Below are 24,265 nucleotides of genomic sequence, written 5' to 3' on the forward strand. Positions count from 1 at the left end.
AGATGAGTCTGCTTTTGAGGATTCACAAAGCCATCCTTAAAATAGTGAATCTTCATCACAGTCAGTCCTTTAATTCCATTATTGGGTATTTTGTGCCAAACGCTTACACAGTTTTGAGATGTTCCTCCTGAGCCAGGCTCTATTAGGTTAAATCTTCATTTTGACAATCTGTAAAAGGGAGTTTTAAATAAGAGTTATTACTATATCCTAATTATTACTACAGGTGTGGAATTCCAAAATCAGGATATTTATAAGAACACAATCTTGAGAAACAGCTCCTAAGAAGTTCATTTTGAGATTTAAATGAGAGCAAGTGCTCCTTTTGGAACTCTTCACCAGGTTTTTTGAAACATGTTTTGCTGTCTGGCCCCTTGTGTAGGTATCCCAGACAAGCCGGCCTGACCTTATCCTCTTTCTGATGAAGTACCTGATGGCGCTGGTTGTGGGCATTCCATCTGTGTTCTGGGTAGGCAGCAAGAAGACCTGCTTTGAGTGGGCCAGCTTCTTCCACGGTCGGCGCAGAAAAGAGTGAGTTATGGTGGAAATGGGGGAAGTTGGAAGGGCTAACACTACCATTTCCTCATGATTTCTATCCTTTTTAAATTATATCTGCTTCTTCTGAAAGAAACATGGCTTCTGAATAGTTCTGTTCTAAAGATACTGCACTAATACTGATAGGGTGGGCCACACTTTGTGTACTGTAAGGGGTTTTCTGAGCATTTATTAAATGCATTTATTAAATACCCCTTTAAATGTGGTGGGACAAAATATCACTTAAAGCAATAGGTAAAGCAGTAGGTAACCTGTTATAAACTTACTAAGCCATTATTCATTACAATTTATTAATTATAATTCCACAGTGTAATGTAATTGAGAATTTATAGACAAAAGAAAAATATTTTTTACAGGAGAATTCAGCTTTACATACATAGAACTGGAAACAGAAGAAGCAGAAACCAAAATGGCAGACATTCTATCTCAGTTTGTCAGAGCACCTACAAGTGGAAATGATTGGATAGATCTTTTAGCAACCCAGACAGAGTAAAGCAAAAAAGAGAACCTTCAAAACAGTGATCAGCATGCCATCTGCTTTGAAGTATACATTGAATTGCACAGGAAGAATCCAAATCAAATCAGTATTCCAAATGGTAACAAATCAACTAGGAAAAATCTAAAGGACAAGTTAAAAGAAGCATAGCTCGGGCTGAACCTATTCGTTCAGAAGACTGATTACTTTCCTTTTTAACATCAGTTTAGAACCACTTCACTTGGTCAAGAAGGACAGGATGTTTTTTTTTTTTTTTTTTTACCGGCTCCCCATTCCCTGCCTCTCTGTCTTCTTTCACTATGTGTTGCTGGTCTAATGTGGTCTGATGCTGGCTTTGATTTTAGATTCATTCCCTGGCTTTTCACCCTTATCTTTTACAGCAGCGCAGTGAATGAGAGCAGGCAGGTGCTGCAGGAGCCGGACTTTGCCCAGTCTCTGCTTCGAGACCCCAACACTCCCATCATCCGGAAATCCAGGGGCACATCCACCCAGGGCACCTCCACCCATGCCTCTTCCACTCATCTGGCCATGCTGGATGACCAGCGGAGCAAAGCAGGCAGTGTGCACAGCAAGATGAGCAGTTACCATGGCAGCCTGCACCGCTCACGAGACGGCAGGTAAGGCCGTGCAGCCTGCAGCTTTCAAACAGCTCTAAACCAAGTGACGTTATTTAAAATTGAATTTGAGCTCCTTGAATTACATTAAAATTAAGGTAGGAATGAAAACATGTCCCTTTGTCTAGACTTTTTGTCTATTTCAGATGTTACAAACTGCAGCTTTTGTAAGGCAACACAAAGTGCTGGGTGTCATATCTTTGTTTTCTGACTCTGATATGTTTGAATAGTGGTTTGGAGCCAAATACAAAAATTTAACTTATTCTTTTGGGAAAAATGCTGAAAGGACCTGCAGCTTGGAAGCACTGAAATTGGTCAAATTGTTGTGAAATGGACGTCGTCTTTTTATTTTTGCTTATCATATAAAAACAATAACTTGGAAGTGCGTTGTTTTAAATTGATTGTGCTGTTCTGTTATACATGACCCTAATATAAAAATTTCCTTGAAACTTATTCATTTGTTAAACCCTGGAGTAAAATAAGTCAAATCTGGTTCAGTTTGTAGCCACAGAACTGACTTTGAGTACTGTTACTTTGTACTTTGTACACAGTTAGGTGTGTTCCAGAAAATTTTCCTTTAGACTATCTTTCATAAATTGGTACAAGCGTTTAAGCAACGTGGTTGCTTTTTATCCACTCACTTTTTATCCACTCTCAGGGTTTAGCCTCAAGGATGCTTTAGGTCTGTCACTTGCAGCTGCATTAGAGAAACAGACTATAGGTGGTGATTTCTGGTGAAAGATGTATCCCCAGAAACTTTGAGTGACATCTGGCAGATGGCAGCCACATGAACCTGCACTTGCGCATAAATGATTAGGAATCATTGTGAAGGCGATTGCACACAAAGTACATAAAAAATGTTGACAGAAAATTAGAAATATGAGAAGAAAATTAAGCTTAAATCCAATATCTATCTTATTATAGCAAGATTAAGAGATATCATTGTGTAAAATTAAACATTTATGGTGAGAAGTCTCCCAGGTCTCATAGGAGCATTAAAACTCCCTGTAGCTGGGGATAGTGGTTTTTAATTTGGTTAATTAGTTGGGGTTGTTGCTTGTAACAGCTGTTCAAATCCACAGTCCAGCTGCATATATTACATCATGTTAAATGCTTTGGAACAGAGTATTTTTTTCAACTCTATAATTTGCTCTAAATTTGAGGACAACAAAGGCTCAAACTGACTGTTGTTCCTGGTTTCTTCCAGGTACACCCCATGTAGTTACAGGGGAGTTGATGACAGACTGCCTCATGGGAGCATGTCCAGGCTCAATGACCAGTCGCGGCACAGCAGCATGCATCGCCTCAATGACCAGTCGCGGCACGGCAGTGTTCGAGACCTGAGCAACGCTCCCACACACATCACGCACGGGACCAGTATGAACCGTGTCATCGAAGAGGATGGGGCGAGTGCCTAGGACTGGAACTGCGTCCTCAGTCACTGCGCTTTCTCTCGAAGGAAAAACAAAGACAGACCCTATCCTGAAGAGAGGTATTTTAGTAGATCGATGGGCCTCGACTAGGCTGTACATTTCAGCAGCATTGTAAAAAAAAATGGTTTTATACTGTGAAGACAAAATTAAATTCCATGAACGAATGCCAAACCAGGATCCTCTTGGATTTAAGGTCAATTTAGACTGCCTATGAAGATGTAAATTATTAAAGCACTCAGATGAAAGGTACACTGCTGCCCTTTAGTGCTAAATGCATGACCGCTGTGGGGCAACTTAGCATCTTCCATAACAGGATCTGCCAACCATGTCAAAGACGGCTTGGAACAAGACAGACCTGTTTAGTGTTGTTTATAGAGGGCCCCACGTTGGCAAAGTATTTTTTTTTTCTGTTGCTAAATTTGTATTTAATGTAAATACTCTGCACTTCTGTCCCAAATATAATGTTTCCTTTAGACCAGGGAAGTCAAATTGGACTGTTTTTGCCCTTATATGTTTTTAAATACCTAGCAAAAAATAGGTATTTCAGATAGGACCTTAATGCAGAAAAAGCCTGTTAAGCCTTAAAATCACTTGGTCTCCTTGCTTTGTGATACATTTTCCTTATACTTCGCATGGTCTGGCAGGGGTTGTCATGTGTTAAAGCTTAGTCATCTCTGGATAGCACATAAATGTGCTAACAGCTGCAGTTTGCATATCCAGACTTCTTAAAGGAGCACACAAAAAATATTTCAATTTCCAATGGTATCACAGTATGTCAATGTAATGAAAATGGCCTAAAGAAGAGCAGAGGGAAATCAGAAGCCTAGCTTTCTTAAGACAAATGCCATATTTATAGTTTCAGCTAATGCTCATTTAGCCCTAGTACTGCTAATCTACCTCGGCCTTTGGTAGAGAGCTGTTTTCCCTGGAAAATTGTTGTGACTGGGGATCCATTAATGAAGTCCCTTTCCTTTGAGTGAGCAGGTGGTGACATAAATGCTTTGAAGTAACAAAGACTGAAAAGTGTAGCACATACTGTTTTTGTTTGGTACCAGATAAAAAAAGCTGCTTGGTACAGTGCACAAAGAATCAATCCCATTGCCCTTGAGACACTTATGATGCAGTATTTATGCAAGACAAAATTCAAGAAGGTTTAACTGATCAGTGATCAATCAAGAAACACAATATTTCAGGACCAAAACCCAAACCTGAATTTTATCTTTTTAGTAGAGATAGAGCCTAACATATATACCTCAAAGTGATCCGGTGAATAATGCAAATTAAGACAATTGTTTTAAAATATTTAAGTTTGACAGTTTGACAAAATTTAAGTTAAAATGTCCTCAAGCTGGTATAGAACAAAATTCATTAGTATTCTTAAGTAAGCTGTGCTACCTGCTTGTGATAGCGAAACTGGAGTTATGACAGTGTATTCATGCCTTATTCTATTCTGTGTCCACCATATGGATGAGCCACTACATCAAACTCTCTGGTAGAGAAGGCAGTATCTGTTAAGTTATTGACTTTTCTAAAGGATAGTATGTGATTCCAGATAGTCCTCTACTTACATAAGAGTTCAATTCTTGAAACTGTTCCATAAATCAAATTTGATTCAAGTTGGATTTCTCTCATAAACCACATGAACTTTTATTTTATTCTTCTTTGATGTTAGTAGGTTCCTATCATATTATGTTCACTTCGTAGCTCACATGAACATATTTTGTAATATAATGAATAGTTTGCATTCTGCAATGAAATAAAATATTTGAGGATTAAATAGACTCATCACAAATAAAACTAAAATCTATTGGATGAAATAGTAGAAGTTATTCAAGGAAGTTATTCCCTCTTTGGTATAAATTAGTATCCTGTATGAGCTGTATCTGTAAAAAATTAAGCAAATTGAAAACCTTTAATCAATTTCCATTAGATGAAATGTCAAATTAGTGTAACCCTTGTAGTGCTGTATGACTTCTCCTTCCTGGTAATGTTATTTAGGTTCCAGCGCTGATGGAATTCTGTTGACCAATATGGAGTTGGTTCCATATTACCATTTTATTGCAGAAGTCACACAGGATTTCTTATATATCTTGCTACATCCCTGTTACCACATGAAGACATGAATGACAGAAACACTCCAGGAGAATGAAACAAATGCACATGGAATAGTTGTGTTAGTTTTGTGTTGTCAGTTTCCTAGCCTTTTCCTGGGAACAGATGTGTATTCCTCGATTTCTTTTACACTCATTACATAAACTGACAGAGCCTTGATTTCAACTGTTTTCCCCATTAGACCCAGTTCTGTTTGAAAAAGGCAATTGGGACTATGCAGGTCTAATAATATTTGTAGAGGGAGTGATTCTCAAAAGTGTGCATCAGTAATTGGTTCTTCAGACAGCTGATTTCATTTCCTTTACTAAATGTCCAGGCAGCCAGACTAAGGACCCCGTGATAAAAATGATCCAAAAAAGAATCTAAATCATGAAGTACTTCTTAAGGAGTACACTAAACCAAAGAAATTAAATGCTCAGAAACCATAACACACAAAGGCTCCATGGACCAGGACTACAAAACAATGCGATAAGAAGTGAGAGCTGACTTATTCAAATTTTAGGTTGCTTGTTTTCATCTTAAGGTTTTGCATGTATCCACACTTAGCATGTTCCCCTGAACTAATTAACCTACAGTATATATTACAGCATAATTTGGGGAACCTGGCTACCTCAGAGCTGGGAGGCAGATACAATCTCCAACCACTTTAATTCCTCTCCCAGCTCTCTCACAACTGTGCTGAATTGAGTATTACGGGTTAGTTGTCACTTTGCTTATGTTGTTCGTAGTCTTGGCATCCTCTTTAGCAAAGTATAGAAGCCCATCATTTCAAAGCTTAGGGTAAATACTGCATGACAAGCATCAGTTGTGGTAGCTAACCTAAGACAAAAATCTAAAACGTGGTTTGGGCTATAGGCTAATCTCATGCATTCACACATTAATTATAGTATATAGGAAGACCTGTTACAACCCATTTGAGTTTTGAGAAAGGATCAGAGTACAAATTCATTTCTGGTGCTTTTGCCTTATATAAGTACTGTTGTACCACATTATTGCACAATGTATTGTAATATGTTTATCACATTAAGGAGGACAAAAATATTTCATTTTTTAATTACACAGATATTAACCTGAGCTCATTAGAATTATTATAGATGTCTCTACTGGATGCTTTAGGATGTATGTAGTGTATAAAGTGCTTAGAAAATAGCTTTTAATTTTGTAAATACTTTGCTTACTGTGCTACGGGACTATGGACTGGAACTGCACTACACTCAGCAGAACTGGCTTCTGGTAACAAATTGCAGCTGTTTTGTTTTCCTTATATAAACGTTACTCTTGTGTAAATAATTGCTTTTAATGCATCTGTAAATAGTTAGGAAAAATTTCCCACTGCTTTACTACTGTTTGTGTAAACAGTTACCATAGCAATATAAAGAATTACAGTAGACTAGGGAAGAGAAGGCAGTTAAGTTATAGTAGCTGGAAACGGAACACAAACTGCTCTGTGACACATGTTTGGATTAAGCTGGGAAGACGAGAGTATTTTTTTATTTAATTCATGGTTCATCTGAGATCAGACATGGATTTCTTTATGACAAAACATTGGTCTGACTGTGTCGTACAGGGCAGACATTGAAACAGTTGTCCACATCAGGGTTCTCATGGGATGTAGGAAACCGGTTTTGCATTTCAGCTGCTTTTCTTAAATTAAATCTCTGCTGTATTGCGAATGCGGTGTTGCTATAAATTGATGTTCTCTAATTCTAGTCCTCCAGTAACACTAAGGACTGGACAAAATGAATGCATAGATCCACCTGAAAGTCACAAATCACAAAGTATTACTTCATTTTTTTCTTTATCAAAAGTTTCTTTCCTCTGTACGAAAGAAAATATAGTATCAAGTTTTACATTATAACTCTATAATCTCTCTTCTGCATTAAACAGTTATTTTCAGTTCTTGAGCTTTTTTATATTGTTTTATCCACAACAATGCTAAAGGCATCTTGCAAATTCAAACTCTTGAAGGTTAGTAGGTATCTAGTCTTGGAGGACTAGTGTTTCTAGGGGTTTTCTTGTTCTCTTTCAGAGCTCCAGCTCTGAAAAACTGGGAGAAAATCTCAAACTGGCTTATTAGGCCATTACAAAGATGGTTAAAGTCAGCGTAATGAAGAGCTGGGTTTGAATGGAAATCTGTACACATACTCCAGGAATAGGAATGGACATGCCTTCTTTAGATTATTGAGTGTTTAAAAATTGAAAAGGGTTATATTTTGTATTTCCAAGTAAGGAATTTTGAGATTAGAGTAACAGATATTACAATACCCTTAAACCTAATGATTTTGAAACCTAGGGCCAACATAAGAAAGTAATTTGCTGACTTAGGATATTTCTCATAACCGTTCCAAGTGAAATTCTCTTGAACCTTTGTACTTAGTGTTATAAGGCTGCAAAGAATGATTTGCAGCCTTTTGCACCTTTTATTACTTACTGGAACACACCTTCTACAGTAATCTCTTCCATGTTGCCTTCAGCAAAATAACTTGAGCCAAGTCTGTAAAAGAACCTGTTTGATAATAAGCAGTGTTATTTCCAAACAAGAAGATACAAAACTTAACACCAGACCTTTGGGTAAGTGAGGGCAGATTGTTTTGTGAAACCAGGCATAACAATAAAAAAAATCCAATTTTATAAATTCTCCAACTTGCATCACAACCTCACAGAAATTTTGTTGGCTTCCTCTTTAAATGGTAATTACGTTTAACTGTTTAACAAACTGTAATAAGCTCGAACGTAAACACTGGTCGGTGAAGATAAAGATTGTTCTGTCTAGAGCAAAAATAAATTGGTGAAAAAGTTAAAGCCCTCAATATAATTATGATAAACCTGTTGTGTCTCGACAGTGTTGAATAGCACACACCATTTGGCTTTCACTGACAACCAGCCAGTCAACATTCTCCAACCTCTTTTCACAAAAACATAAAAAAGCTTCTTCTGTTTTTACAGTGGCAGGAGATTCATCTGCATTACCTTTCAGACTGACCTACTCAGACAGGTGCACGCTTGGCTTGTATTTACAGCCTCAGCTGAACTGAAATTTTCGGAAAGACAAAAAGATTGCACAGGGCAACTGATCCACTTCACTTACAAACTGAAGTTGGCAGTAGTGATTTTATATAACAGGAATCCACCCTAGTCCTAGTGTATGTAGATCCATTGTTGTTTTTACATGGTATGATGTGCTCCAGGTGGCTGAGTGCATATAACTTTTCATCCTGTAAAGATATGCAGAAGTAGCCTTACCAACAGAAATGTGAATTGTAGACAAATGTTGTTTTTCATGAAAGTTCAGGGGGGATTACATCAGCCAAGTTCTTCTTGGCTTCTGGGGCTCTAACTTGTAACCCTCCATAATGGTATTTCCCAAAAAAGAACCACAATAAAGCCCTGTCACTGATTGCATTCATCATTCTGCTTTCAGACCATCTCCATCTCCTCACTCTGCACAAGTACATTATCCCATTGAATGTTGTTATTCCTAGTGAATGAATTGTTTAATGTTACATTATTCACCAGCATTGCATAGCCCATCAGTGTCATACTGGATATCATTATTATTCCTGATTGGGTGGTTTAAAATTGTAATTGATCTCCAGTTGGTAGAAGTCCTAAGTGTCTTCTATTTTATATAATATCCAAAAATGATCGGTTAAAAAATGAAGACACTAAAAGCTGAGGAAATGTGAACATTTTTTGGCCTTCGAGACCAAATGCTTATTGCATTTAACATTTTAACTAATGGTGGTAGTACTGTACAAATTAATTTATATTAAAAAGAGGGTGGAGATTAACATCTGTTTTGTGTCCCTGCTATGGATTTAGGAAAAGTTTGTTTTCAATTTACTGTAGTGTATTTTTTAGATATAGAATTAAATATAAAACCATCAACTTCTGTCTACCAGAGCTGTTTCGAGAAGAAATCTCTCTGAGCACAAACAATGGAGTGCAAGTGTTTTATGAAGTGTGACATATTCTTTGCAGGTCACAGGCGATTTAGGTTGGTCTAAATACTGCAGCTAATCTGTTGTTTCTTCTATATGAAGAAATTCAAAGGATTTTAACTTGTTCTTCTGCTAGGAAATAATGGCTTTCTGAACGTTTCTTTAAATTAAACTGTTAATTCTATGAGGTCATAATTTAGAAAAGAACATGAACTAAAATATACTTAAATATAACAAAATACTGCGTGCTTTATATTTGTAATGTTAAAAGTCCTCTTTTTAGCAAGTGGCTGAACCTACAAAAACAGAAACTCATCTCCAGATTTAAACATTGTGTTTCTTAAAACAAAGGCAGTGAACTGATGATGGTGTATAAAAGTAATGTCTAAAGGTAATACTGGACAAATTCTGGACGGAAGGGTTCCGAGATGGTTTTGCGTTTACCTTGATCATGTACGCTAGTACTTTTAAAATTGTTGTTTTTTGCAAAGTTTCATTAAATAATAATTGCCTGCTTTGTACAAGTGTCACGAAGTGCAAGTGTCAGGAAAACAAGTAGCTGTGTTCAAACATGTTCATGACAGTAACATTATTCTCAGTACCTGTAAATTTGCCATTTTCTCCTGCATTATGTGTATATAACTTTGTTTTTTTAACGTTTTAGCACTTTAACTATGTTTAGCTTTGTTTTAAAGTGTATAGATGTAAATTTCAGTTTTAGAATGTGAAAATTTAAATAAAGGTTTTTTTAATTAAATACACTGACTTTTTGTGGACTCCATTATTTATCTTGGATAAAAAGATCCATTATTGGATATTCACATTCAATGCTTGCTGATCCATCTTCTATTCATGTATGAATGTGCTCAGTGTCTACCTGTTGTAATATGGTTTTATTCTGAGGGAAAGGATTAGAATAAAGTTTCCCAAACAGATCCAACTGTAAAGCTTGTATTTAGAGTAGGCATCAGTGGTTTGAATCTGTCATCAGATCGGCAGCATTCCCTAATCCACAAAGAACAACTGGTGAACCAGTGAGGTATGTAATAGTGATCCTATGAGCTGTGCTTTCTACACTAAGAAGACCATATTGTTGTCATTACACCCTCTGCAGCTAATCCTTGAAAGGAGTGTCAGGTGGGTGATTTCAATAAACCAAAACTCTGCATTGAACTGATCATTAACTGCTTAATTAAACCTCATACTGCAGATCACCATGATAATTAAAGATTAGCTGAAACAAAATTCCATGGCTGTGGAATACAGTTACCAAGCTTTAACGCCAGTTGAACTTGACAGTTCAATGGAAAGCATTATACTTGAAAACTGTCTTAGGGCTATCACAAAGTTTTGATCTGTAGTAGACTTTTATTCCAGCTTAAGCTGTCATTTGAATGATCTGCTTACTTGCTGGAGATATATTTAATACTTGGTAAAGCTGTTTCTAAGTTGATTGAAAACAGTGGTTCTTAAATTCCACTCATTTGTAAAAACTTGAATGCCTTGTTTATAACTTCAAAACAACATTGTGTATTATAAATGTCATTTTTGCTGTCTAAAGCATGGTTTAAACATTTGCTGTTTAAAAAAACTCTGTCAAAGAGATATTCTTCATTGTAATTATTGACTATTGTGGCAAATTAAAATATATTTCCCAGAGTGCATTTAAGCTCTCCTGAATGAGATGTAACAACCTAACCAAAAACCTTGAGAATCTAACAACTGTGTGGTGGTGTTGTGAGAGTTTTCAGTTTGTGTTTATGGCCTTGAATTTATGACCTTGGACTGTTTGGAGAACACTTGGCTGCCCAATCTGGCCTGGTACAAAAACATTGAACTTTGGATTTCAAACTTGAACTTTGGAAATAAAATGGAAATGGTTCAGCTACAAACACAAGGTCTAGGCAGACGTCAGCCCTTGATCGCTTCTTTGAGCCACCTGCAGGAAACCACCATGTAATTATGTACACACTGCAGCACACTGGTCTGTAGTTAGTGATATCCAACTTCAAAGGACATTTTCAAGTAAGTGCATGGGAGTCATGATTTATTATTATGTGCTTACAAATGCTTAAATGTCTTACAGAGTAATCCCTCGATTAAGTCTTGTTAGAGATTGTCACAATCAGCTAACACCCTATGAACTGAAAATCATATAGGAACTCTGTGGATCACCATTTGAGAAAATCACAGACTGAGAAGGTCGTCACAGCAATAGGAGACATCGCCCATATTTGGTGTGTTAGATATCCTTAATGAGAAATGCCTTGGCAGGTCAAAGCATGACCCTTGATTCAGATATAGGTGATGAGAGAAACACCATCAAAGTATTAACAGACCAGACCTCAATCTGAAGACTGTCGCCATGTCAAAGGATTCCTCAGCTCCGCCAAAGAAGCTAACATGTCTTTTTTGCATAGACAGTATGTATAGTCAGTCAATAGCCCTACCCATTATTCCTGCTTCAGACAACATACATCATCTTACCTTGGTAATCAGAGGATACTGTTTCATTGGCCTACTGGAAAAAAAAAAAACAACCAGCACGCTTACTTGGGGCAACTTTTATGCAAATATCCAGAGCAAATATTCAGTATGGCAGGAAAAATAATCAGGGCTGGAAGACCTAATTTAAAAGACAAAACATTTGAGGACCTTACAATGATGAGATGCAACAATAGTGAATAAGAAATGTTGGATAAAAGGAAAAAATAGCTCAGTATCAATAACTCGGAGATGTTTGATTTGGAAGTTTTTAAAGCAAGGTATAACTGCGTTTTTGTGAGTGATTTAACTGAGTTGCTTATGGCCACTCAATAGTACATGAGTTGACAGACACACCGTGTTAAAATAAATGTTTGGCACTCATTTTTTAAGACTGAGTGAAATTTCTTTGTATGACATTTCAGATAACAAGTTACATATTCTGTGTTCTGAAGGCTTTTTTTCAATTCAATTTCCAATTTTTCAATTTTCTCAATGTCTGAGTTGACCCCAATTCTGCTCTAAGCTCATAATGAGTTAGGCTTACTGAACCATTAATTTTTAATTGTTTTATTCCTGAGACATACTCATGATTTCCTTAGCACACATTTAATTTTATTATTATATAATAATGATATGTTGAAATTGGGGTGGGAACGATACTTTAACAAAAAGTATTCGACATGCAGAATAGTCCCATAGTTTAAAATCAACCAGGAATTGAAAAGATAAATTTGAGTGGAAAGCTGAATCCCAGCATCTGGCACAGGTTTTATGCTATTGTCTGACCTTGTTTTGAAACAGGTTTAAAATTCCAAGCAAACAGTAAGAACTTCATCAACCAAAATAATAAAGATCAGTTGTAATGAAAATTGGAGGACACAGGGCTACTCCAGGACCAGAATTGGGAACTACTGCTTTAGTAGTTCTAGCATGCTTTGCTTCTGAGATCTTTTAAGAAGACATTACAACTACTGTCCTTAAATCCATTAAGATTCGTACAAAGTACAGTTAGGTTAAAAGAAAAACTAGACTCCTTGAGGAAACGGAGAGATTCCGTATAGGTTTTACACAAACAGTGAATACTGAAAGAAGGAAAGTCAAAGGCACATTTGTAACAGTTCCCTGTTTTATTGAAATACATCAGGTTAATATCTTCAATAATGAGTTATTGACATAAAATAGCAGTGGATGGTCCAATACATTTTTTGACCTTCCACTTTTAAATACTTCTGTGCAAAAAGAATCTACATCACCTATAGTGGGATATCCCCTTTAATCTCCCCAATTTTTAGAATGAGCCAAAATAAAAAAGTGAAAAGCCAAACCTTTTTTTTCGCCATCCTTTGTAATCCTAAAAAAAGTGATTACACCTACAACATGCAAAACTGTACATTATACTTACAAAAAATCCTACAAAAATAATTCAAATGATATGAAAAAGTAAATAACACAAAAGGCAATTAAACCTCATTGAAATGCAAACTATTTTTAAAGTTTAACTGTACCCCCCAGCTCCCATGCAGTTGTAATACTTTCACTTGGAAGATCAGTCTTCAATATTCTCATTTCTGTCAATTTTTCAATTATTTTACAATCTTCAGAGAACAACGGATGACCCTATGGGTAAGGAATATGCCACAACTAACAACGATTTTCTTGTTTATGTGTAGTTTGTTTTGTCTAATACTTAAATAATCATTGGTTCAGATATTCCTGAGTTTCAAATTTATGGGTTTCTTTACTGAAAGCATAAATATCCTGAAACCCATCCAACACACACATCACCTACCGAATAAAGTCTGCTTCCATTGCAGATACATTCTATTGCTCTGGGAAGAAAACTGAATACAAATAACAATCGGTTAAAATTGATAAAAATGGAAATCCATGCAGTCATTTTATTCTTGATGAAAAGGAAATAAGGGATTTGCCTAATTTCATTTTCATTCATTTTTTTCTAGAATGGATATATTACTGAATGTGTTCCCCTTTACCGAACTAGTGAATTCACCAGACTTGCAGGTTTGTGACACACTTGGGGTTACTTCTGAATCATGATGCCAGGGCTGTTATTCAATGAGAACTAGGCACCAATACACTTTACAAATAAAAAATAGAAGCTACATTTTGCAAACGTGCCAAAGAAACTTTTTTTTCGTTGTGTAATAAATGCTGGAAAATCAGTGTCACCTTCCACATTTTGATATTTGTAAGATTTTAATTTTTCAAACCCCCTTTGTATGTGGTTAACCTTAAAAAACAGTTTTTAAATATTCAGTCAAAGAAGACCTCTGTGTTACCTGCACTGTTTTTTTTTTCTTTAAATTGCAACTGGCTACCTTTATCATATAGTCTGTACAAAAACAAACAGTGATCAACAAAACAGAGCTTTAGGAATATTTATTTTTACCTGTAAGTGCATTTTAACATATGTTTGTCAAGGGTAGAATGTAATGACTTGTAAAAGCTTTTACTTCAACCATCATTTTGATTTTTCTCCTGTTTTTATGTGCACAATAATGAAACTTCCACGGCAACTTATTTTGGAATTCCAGCTTCAATTCTTATCCCACCATCAGAGCTCTGTAAGGTCTTGAAGGCAAATCTGATCTCACTGTCAATACAGACAACATTACAGTTAACTAGAATAATCATCTGTGTGGACAATGTACAGTATGTGTTGGTATGGAAATATTTAGTAAGAATAATACATTTCTAATATATTAAGCAGAAACCACTGAAAAGTCTAAATCACAATAAAATGAAAATATAAAAAAACAAAGTGCATCATAACAATGTGATTTATGGATATTTTTTTCAAATTGATAACCTGAAAAGTAGCCAGATGCAAATTTAAAACATTATAAGTAAAAAAAACTAAATTTCTAGAGTGATCCTGTGTGTTGTTATTTGAAAATTTTTGCAGGTGTCAAATGTCAGAAAACAACTTCCCTTTCACAGGCTTCTACATCAGCACATTCCAGACATAGATTTTTTTTTGTTAGTTTTTCTTAACTTCATAAACCAGATAAACCCCAGTTCTATGTTACATCACATCCTTGACTGCTGAAGGGGCTTGTCTGCAAGGCACTGAAAGGGGAAAGGTCATTGCTCATCAAACCAACACCTTTCTGTGACATTGCTTGACAGAAAACTCTGGAGTGCTTAAAATTTTCAACAAACTGTCAGTTAATTGCTAAGATTTTATTCTGAATGGTTCTGGTTTATTTGACTCAGGTGTATAAATGCCTGAAAGGCATCAGGTGGAATCTTTAGAGGTTTCATTTCAAAACAGAAACATATGAGAAAAACGTTCACATTATCCACACAACTGTAGCCAGTTAATGATTCAAAACAATTTTTGACATTTTCATTCAGACCTTCATTAACAATAGAACGATATAATCCTGTATAATAATACATTCTGTCAGATTTCTGAATGGGACATGTATTTTAATTCTCTGAAAAAGGAAGTAAAAATGTAAATGTAAAAAATCTCCATCCTTTCATTTTATTGACCAGAGACAGATTCTACCCTAACTTTCAAAACACCTGTCATGAATGGAACCAGAATTTAAAGAATTTAGGTTTTCATATTTTTAAAGTGTTTTATTGAAATGATATCCCATCTTCAGTCACCTACTGCAATACAAAAGTTCTGCAACATGCAACAGAAATGCTTATGACTCTACAACACTGTGAGCCACCTCACTCCTCCCCATCCCTCCCAAACACAACCCTGCTTCTTTATTCCTCCCAACCACTGGTAAGAATTATCATTTAAATACAACTGAACATTTCACTCGGTGGTTATAGAGTACATTTTCTATACTTTTATCTGCTGCAATCACCAAAATACTAAAACAGGAAAATAAAAAGTCTACCGGCTAACACCGTGAAGTCCAATACACAGTACCATAAGGTTCTGTGACTAGTAAAACTATAAACAACTTTATATATACTTTTTATATATATATTTATATATAGAGAATTCTATAATCACAAGAGAAAACTTGTTTTTCTTTAGTAAAATAGCTCTTGGTGATCTGCTAAAGCACACATTCAGCTTATTAAAAAATAAAATTAAATGACTGGGTGCACTGAATTCCAAGGCTGTTGTTTTAAAAAAAAAACTCTTTGGAAAGTGGAGCATTATTGCTGCAGCTGTGAAAACCTGGACCACAGTAAGCAATGGAAGTGAAAGTTCTTTTTGTCATGGCGTGGCACAGCTAAGAACGTGGGTTGGAAGGGAAATGGTGAATATTCACTTCAATTCCAGTTCAAAGCTGTCATTTCAAAGAGGGAATTGAGGCAGCGGTACCACATGGTATTGGACAACTGCAGTAACCACTCTGAAAAATGTACAGCTTTAGAAAATGTCACTCAACCACTTTCTTCAAGAAGTGCATAGGCACAGCTCAGAGTATTAACCCACCCCTCCTTCTGAAATCAGAATCCATCTTATTGTAGAATCTAGCTCAATTAAATGAGAGTAACAACTGGAGGAAAGCAGTGCATGAATCTGCCCAAAGGAATAATAATTAACAAAAAACTCTTCTTGATGCATTCCTTTCACTCTACAACTGCAACCTTTTTATCATATATATATTATATTCTACTTAGGTTTTATTTACATTAGATTGGAGACCTCATAATTTATTCGTTTTTGACTGTTGACCTCTGTAATTTAAGCTGCCCTGCTTCATTATGGATGGAACCAGTGCTTGCGTTATGGGACGCTGTGGCGTACATTTTGGCAGAAAACCAAAGTGCCAAAATAACTGGTGTCACCTCAAAGAACTTCACTGTGGAATGAAAAAAAAACAACCTCTGGCACAGTCATCGTCTGAATACATACACTATACGTTTCTCGATAAATTCTTTGAAAGCTTGAGCGACTATAATTTTTATTGGGGGGTAAAGTGCTGCTTGCTTTTAAATCACTGCACTCATCAGCACTTGCAACAGAAAAGAGGACAACGAAGGGAAGGATGGAAAGTGTTTCCATAAGTCCCCTGTCATCACAAACAGCTAAAACTGAAAGACATCTCTCTCTTCCACCAGAAATGTACAAGATATTAACCACAAACCACAACAAAGCAGCAAAAAACAAATAAAATTAGAGCCTCCCCCCCCCCACTGCTTACCATATCTCCAAGAAAAAACTGCAAAATGAAGGGTTCAGTTTCTTTAGCTTAACAGAACAGATTCTACTATAAATACCAGAAGTCCTATCTATAAATCTTATACACGTGTTTATATACATATGCAATTGTTAAACACTCATTTTAAACAACTAATCCCAGTCAAATACAGATGATGGAGAACAAGCTGTATTGGCAACAACAGTTATGGAGTTCAGTAGTTATTCAGAGTTCGTGCGTGGAAAGATGTTCAGGTGCCACACACCTCACCCCACTTTCACCAGGGGTTTTTTCTTTCCTCTTTCCTTTCTTTCCTTTTAGGGCGTATTTGATTACTGTGGTTTGCACCGCTGGACACTGCCAGTAGCTGCAGACAGGGAGCGTGGTGCTGGGTGGAGCAGGTGGTTGTGGAGACTCTGGGAGGCGGAGGGGGGGTTGGGTGAACTCGAGTGTCTCATCTCTCCGGAAGGCTTGGCAAAGGCTCATGTCTCCCACCCCATGCGGTCCGTGCTCTCCAGGGAAAGGGACTTGGTTTTGTGAGGTGAGGCCGGGCTGGGAGGGCTGCTCAGGTTGGAGCTATTGGAGGCCGTGGAGTGTCGGGGGGAATCTGAATCCTGCAGCGAGAAAGAAAGACAGCGGGTTACACACACACAACCTTTTTTGTCTTTTCACGAACACTAAATCACGCAACAAGCATTGCTCCTGGAAAGCACGTCACCTACTGTAGCTAAATGCTGCATGGCAAAGTTACAAGCTGTTTTTTCCCCAGATAAATGTGGCTTTTTTTCTGCGCTTTCCATTAACTTTTTCTTCTCTCCTTTAAGAATTCAGCTGAAGCTTAAGACACTCAAATTACAACTGATGAACCTGTTAATCATAAAAATTAATTTAACAGAATAGTACACCATGACTGTCTCGTTAAAACCTGACAGTTCCAGATCTTTTCATTTAGCTGAGGACACACCAACCTCATAAATGTGAGCGCAACACCTTAACTGACTAAAAGTCTTTAATGTGAATACAATTTTGCATAGCAACTGTGTTAAACGTGAAGATTTTTTCATTATTATCAGATTAGCCTTAATAAAAGTGAGGAACTCCTTTCCTCATTTTGCTTGTGGACAAAGAAGTCAAAAGCCCAGGTCACACTTGAAACTATAGCGGTCACAATTTAAAAATTGGATCCAGTTCCAATTAATGTATACATCACACAGTTATTTAATGAGCTTATTAATAATTTAATGGAATGATAAGTGTCGTACTATATACATCACACTTGCACACTCAGGACTTTCTGTTTTACATTACAGTATATACAGTACCTTGCTGACATTCAATACTATTTACATCTTATAAGGAACACTTCCAGAAGAAAACCAAATCTACTGTAAGAGTGAGATCTGTAATGGGCTGTATTGTTTGGAGACCTATATTTGGGGAGAAAAGTTTTTTAATAACACTAGGTCTCATGACAGATGGAAATGATGGTTATTAGATTTATTGGAAGGGATAGTGGACAGAGATGGAAAAAACAACCTTGCATCAGAGTCAAGCATCACACTTTCTGTATCCATAAATAAGGTAAGAATATGAATCTGTTTAAAAGTATGAACTCCACTTGATAATATTGTTACTTAGCCCTATTCAGGGCAGGACACCAATCCAAACAGGGCACATACACACACATACTGGGGATGACTTACAGATGCTAATTAACCGAGACAATTAACCTTAACTTTGAGAAATGGGAGCAAACCAAAGTATTTGGCAAAAACAGACATGACCAGAGAGAGAACATGCAGCTTCCACATAGAAGGTACCACAGGCTGGAATCTAACAAGTCCCATGAGTTGACACTGCTGACTATCACACTGTCCTGTAGCTTTTAGAAAACACTAAAATAATTAGGTATCAGTAACAGAAATTTCAGGTTTCATACATTATTCAATTTTAAACATATCACAGCAGTGCAGACAAAAACTATTACACATATTTGTCATCATTAACTAGAATGGCATCACAATCTGTTAAATGTCGTGCACCACAAGCCATTTTACAACAGCAAAAAATATGAAATAATCTCAATAGCACGTGTAGTTGAAAGGAAACAGCTTGTAGCATCATACTGTTTTATCTTACTGTTTATACTACGATTTTTTATTTATACAAAATCAGACCACTATCTCCTGCATGCCATGTGAAGGATCGCTTTCTCAGACATTCCTTGTCTATGTGTGGTTAGCCATTTTGACGAAAGAACCCATTCCTGTGATTGCAATTTAAGCCTACAATTTGCCGCAGTACAATTTCAGTTCAGTATTTAAAGGTCACATTGCTAGTATTTTACAATTTCATATAATGAAATTATACTAATTAATCATAAACTAATTAAAATTGTAAATTATAAAGCCTGTGTTGAATTATATCATGATCCAGAAGTCACTGGTTGCTGATGTTAGCAGTGCAAACAAAACCAACACAGACCAGAGCTTCCCAATCCTACATAACATAACTTCCTATGAATTGGCTTCATTACTCTCTGCTCTCCTCCCCACTAATAGCTGATGTGTGGTGAGCGTTCTGGCGCACTATGGCTGCCGTCGAATCATCCAGGTGGATGCTGCACATTGGTGGTGGTGGAGGGGATCCCCATTACCTGTAAAGCGCTTTGAGTGGAGTGTCCAGAAAAGCGCTATATAAGTGTAAGCAATTATTATTAATTATTATTATTATTATAACAATGTTTTATTTTGGGGTTCTTGATTTTTCTCCATGACATGAAATGGGGTAGTTTGAATGTCTCCCTCATAGTAAAGGCTTTTTTATACGCTGTTTTTACAGTGACTGAGGTTTCTGTATGAAAGACTGCAGTACACACGTACCCTTGATCACTATATTTGGTGGACAGTTATATCATTGTCTAGTAGCTAGAATGCAGAATGAATATTTCATCATTCTGTGTGTTCTTGACAGCCTGCAGATGACACTGTCAGTGGGGTTTTGTACTGGGTACACATTCACAGATAGTGAAGCAATAGATGTGATACACCAATGACATAAACACCACAGAAAAGGCACAATTGCAGAAGTTGGATCCACAGTTCATGGGATCCTGTAAAACCGCAAGAAAACTGCCACTATGTAGAAAAAGATAAGAATAAATAAGATCAATATTGACGGTCACTTCTATATGATAATTATATAGATTATAAATTATAATCTATGAATTATTTTCACAACACTCAAAGCAGTAAATATAATACTATACCAGACAATACAAAAACAAACAGTGGAAATTTGCACAGCAAATTGACTTAGTGGAACCAAGAGTAAAAGTAAAGTATACATTAAAACATTTAGTGAAAAGAGTGCTGAAGGGGAATACTGAATGTGTTGTCACTCATAAAATCTCAAATGGATTTGGGCAATGAATTCCACTGCTGTGATGCTGCACACAAGTAGACTATTGCTGAATCAGCACATCTCAGACTACATAATATATACTTAAGACATATATTATTTATATACAATAGCCCATAACATGCTTCATATTGATGGAACGAATGCTGAAAGAGATTAAATCTCGGTACCAGGTTTAGAGTGATCTTTGACGGTCCCTTGAGGTGTACAAATATATCTTCAGTTGCCTTTAAGCAAAAACATATAAGCTAGTGGCAGCAGAACATGAAGCAAATCACTTCTTAAAATCTACTGCTGCCTGTCTTATGAAAACAGAAGCAGAGTAGGGGCCTAATTAACAAAAAATCCATCAAATCATATACTGGACTGAGATGGAAGTTGTCTACCTGAGTGTGGTATCCTTGGCTCTGGAAAAACCATTTGGTGATATAGTACACCTTTGCTTTTAACAGGATTTTCCAAGCATGTCTCTGGATTTGGGCATGAGTTACATTCCTGGCTACACACACCTGTCAGAATACACTGCAGTTGCAGAATTGTTCAGTTCAATAAGGATTACACATACATATAAACTGTCTGGAAATTTTGCTTTAATAATTTGTGTATGCATTTTAAGGGTCAAGTGATAAAACAACAGCAAAATGCAATGGTTTTAATTCAACCAATAATATATTAATCTTCAAATGTTATTCTTATTTAACATAGGTGTACTAATCATGACGTTTATGAGATGGAGTTCCAAATCAGGATGAATAATCAACTTCATCAATATTTAAGTCTGCACATAATGCCATGTCTTTGTCAGCGTTTCTTATAAAAGACAGACACAAAGAGGCCTGCTCTCTGTTTGATACTGACATATTGCACATTTATACTTAATGAATGGCATTTATGTATTCAAAAAAAGACCAAAGAAGCTGTTTTTTTGTGTTAAAAGTATCAAATAAGAATAAGAATAAAACATATTTTGCAAGATGTGCATTTCTAATAATTCAGAATATTTTTTCTATTGATCCTTTTCTGAGACTAACGAGCTTGCTGTATGAATCCTGCTTCTTGGATTGAATCTGACTGTTGAGAGACAGAGAGAAACAGGATAATAAGTAAAACAATGAGGAAGTGCTGTATTTCACTCAACTGAGGCATACTGCTCCTTAAATGGGTCACCTCCTTTTTAAGGTCACCTTCCAATTCCACTAATGGATCCCTTTGACCTGTCACTTTGACAGCCTGAAGCACTGAAAAAACCTGTCCTCGTGTGAACACAATTTCTACACAAGCTTGTTGAATTCCCCTCATTTTTCCCTACACTGCACTTTATATATTCACATTTTCTACTTTGTCTTCTCTCACACATTCTGTTGAATAAGCACAACAAAAGTACTTCCTGATTTTTTTCATCACTCATTCTAGAGGAAATAGAAATGAGCAGGCACACACGCTGATCGACGTGTTTTGCGATACATCTGCTCTTTTTGAGCTACTGTGACCACTCTGTAAACGATTTATCATTATCGCTGTAATTCCAAGTGTGCCTGGGGCTTTAGCTTTAGAAAAACCCAGCTTGAGTGGAACATGAAACAAACCACAAAATAAAATCAATTTTACCATTAACACTTCTTTCAGTTGTAACTGAGATTAACATGTCTTCAACAGATGCAAGTCAAATCTTTAAAAGAGAGTATAAGAAACTCTGGAGGAAAACATGGAAAATCAGAAAGCCTACTGGTAACATCCTAGAGTGAAAAAGGTTGCAGAAAGCTGCTGAAGTAATCACATTGAGGCTCACATGCAAAGCATGACACGAGCCATTGCCATGACTAATCTGGTCTGCCCACCCACCTTCTGGCCTTGTAACATCTTTGAAACAAAAGCTTGGTCATTCTGGATGCAGCTCATGCTGGCGAATTTTGTCATTCCAGTTTTATTATCTGAACAAACTGTGCAAGGAGGAATGACCATGGACTTACTGACCCAGTGAAGCACTGACTTTTTGTTTTGCCTCTCATGCCTCAATAGGCAGGGTAGTTTATAGGGGAAGGGGTGAGTGTGTGTTGGCGTTTACCTTAATTTTACTAAGCAGGGTCCTTAAAGCCCTTTTCAGATCAGGAGTCTTCTCTGATGGTGATACAGCCTGCCACTGGAGAGGAAAATTACACTCAGCTCCCACGATCGAGAACGGCATCCATATCTCAAAGTTTGGGAGGGGGGACAAAATGTGTGAGAGCAGACTGCCTTCTCCCTTAGCTCAGCTGTCTATCACATTGCTGGCACTCTTTTAGCAAAAAAAAAAGCTTTTTATTTTCACGATGAGGTTGTAAATTCATACAAGTTGAGAACTTAAAGTGATGTCAGTTTACATTCCTCTACCAGGATCCTGCAGAACTGTCAACAGCAGCTCCTAGAGAAAGATGCAGCTCCTGGCACATTAAAGACTGAGCAAACCGGTTTCCCTGACAGCTCTGAGTGACTTCAGACAGCAGCCTTAATGATGCACCCTTGCAGGAGAATAACACCTTCTCATGTGAAACACTGGTCAATATTGGGACAATAAAAATATTGAGATTTATTGAGAAGTTATGCTGTAAAAATTATCTGACAACTTGCTCTTATTTCACAATGCCTGGTATATATAGTTTCATATACTGTAGATACTGTATAACATGACATTTATTTTTTTCCTCTGACTTCCCAATTGAATGTTTTTTTTTTTTCAGGTTCACTTTGTCACCTTGATCTTTGCAATCAACGATGCTTAAAGGTGGGAAAGGGAAAGGTATTATCAGCTGCCTGGCAAACCCCATCAGTGCTAGTACTGAGACCAAGGAGGAAGCTTTAACTCACCCAACACCGAATCTGGCTGATTGGGTTGAAACAATCCACTCCAGTCCCCACCCCTTCCACCCTTCTCCACTGCCATAGTACATTAGAGTTTGTGTTTGGAATTGAAGCTCAAGAAGACCTAAGCACCTCCTATTTGATATTTCAGCCTTTTGATACTGCTGTTTGTTTTTTACCTGCTGCAATTACATTAATTTAAATTAAGTTTTGTTAGCTAAGGATTCCAAATATTGTGATATTTGTAACTAATATTTGTAGGTTATTGATCTAGGGCCAAGTATACAACCACCCCAAAGGAAAGTGGCATGCCTGAGATAATATTTACTCTTGTTACCAAGATTGTCATTTACTCATATGCGTCTCTTATAGTATATTGTTATTTACTCAAGTGACTGATTCTTGGAGTTTATCCAAGGGTGTAAGGAAACTAAAAATACAATTTTTTCATAGCATTACAAGTTGTAAAATCTGCTATTCAGTACTGCTTTGGACAACTTGCACTTTCAAGCTGTTGATATTAGACTGGACAGTCAGAGGATTATTTTTCAAGCAACTTCGAATCTAACATCGTGCCTGGGAAGGTTACATGTGTGAATTCATACCAAGGAAGCATCTGAAGGCAAATCACATTTATGATTAAAGGTTTCTTAAAAAACAGCAGGATGCAAAAGCAAATGTGTGACCTAGGAGGCTTTAGTCTTGTATCATTGTAATACAATGAAAAGAAAGTATTTTTGTGGTAGTGTGGGATCATAGATTAATCCAGGGTGAGACCTAAAGGAGACTTCCCAGAGATTTAAAGAAAGTGTTTTATTTTGCCTTGAACAAAAACTAAAAGATTAGATTCAAAACTTAGTTCGTCCAAAGGAGTACAATCATACTTGACAGACAAGTCAGAAGTCAGAAGAAGTCAGAAGAAAGGGACTGTTACTACTACAGAGATAACTTTAGAGCTAGAACTCGGTAGTTTGCTCTACCAAGAATGAGCTAGAAACGTAGCATTTTGCCTGTTAGTTAAAGACTAAGGTTAAATCACAGATCAAGAGATACTGGGACAAATATTATTGTTGGGATGAATCACAGCCTGTACAAGTATGGGAAGAGTAATGTGCATTAACAGGAGTAGACAGGCCATGGCCCTGCCAGTGAAAAGGTTATACTAACCTTCTGGGAAACAAGATCTACAATACATGGTTTATGTGTGGGGATCCCTGATATTCATACG

The 24,265-nt window shown here is 36.7% G+C and overlaps 2 protein-coding genes across 10 annotated transcripts in view; one reads left to right on the forward strand and one right to left on the reverse strand.

Annotated features, from left to right (window-relative positions):
* Positions 1 to 9,905, forward strand: part of fzd3a (frizzled class receptor 3a) — a 38,137-nt gene extending 28,232 nt beyond the window's left edge. For 2 of the 3 annotated variants that reach the window (XM_088624768.1, XM_088624766.1), the window contains exons 4-6: positions 380 to 528; positions 1,429 to 1,665; positions 2,870 to 9,905. In XM_088624768.1, the coding sequence (XP_088480894.1) occupies positions 380 to 528; positions 1,429 to 1,665; positions 2,870 to 3,080 (597 nt within the window). In that variant the 3' untranslated portion in view covers positions 3,081 to 9,905. The remainder of the gene's footprint in view (positions 1 to 379; positions 529 to 1,428; positions 1,666 to 2,869) is intronic. The other variant, XM_088624767.1, reaches the window with a different exon arrangement.
* A 2,838-nt stretch (positions 9,906 to 12,743) lies between these two features.
* LOC148674558 (serine/threonine-protein kinase MRCK alpha-like) overlaps positions 12,744 to 24,265 on the reverse strand; it is a 199,312-nt gene continuing 187,790 nt past the window's right edge. For 4 of the 7 annotated variants that reach the window (XM_088624780.1, XM_088624779.1, XM_088624782.1 and 1 more), the window contains 2 exons: positions 22,265 to 22,339; positions 12,744 to 17,393 (listed from right to left, as the gene is read on the reverse strand). In XM_088624780.1, coding sequence (XP_088480906.1) covers positions 17,262 to 17,393; positions 22,265 to 22,339 — 207 coding nt within the window. In that variant the 3' untranslated portion in view covers positions 12,744 to 17,261. The remainder of the gene's footprint in view (positions 17,394 to 22,264; positions 22,340 to 24,265) is intronic. The other 3 variants (XM_088624781.1, XM_088624784.1, XR_015935340.1) reach the window with 2 other exon arrangements.

This window comes from Lepisosteus platostomus, chromosome 3 (genome assembly GCF_059453375.1).
Source record: "Lepisosteus platostomus isolate fLepPlt1 chromosome 3, fLepPlt1.hap1, whole genome shotgun sequence".
Lineage (NCBI taxonomy): Eukaryota > Metazoa > Chordata > Actinopteri > Semionotiformes > Lepisosteidae > Lepisosteus > Lepisosteus platostomus.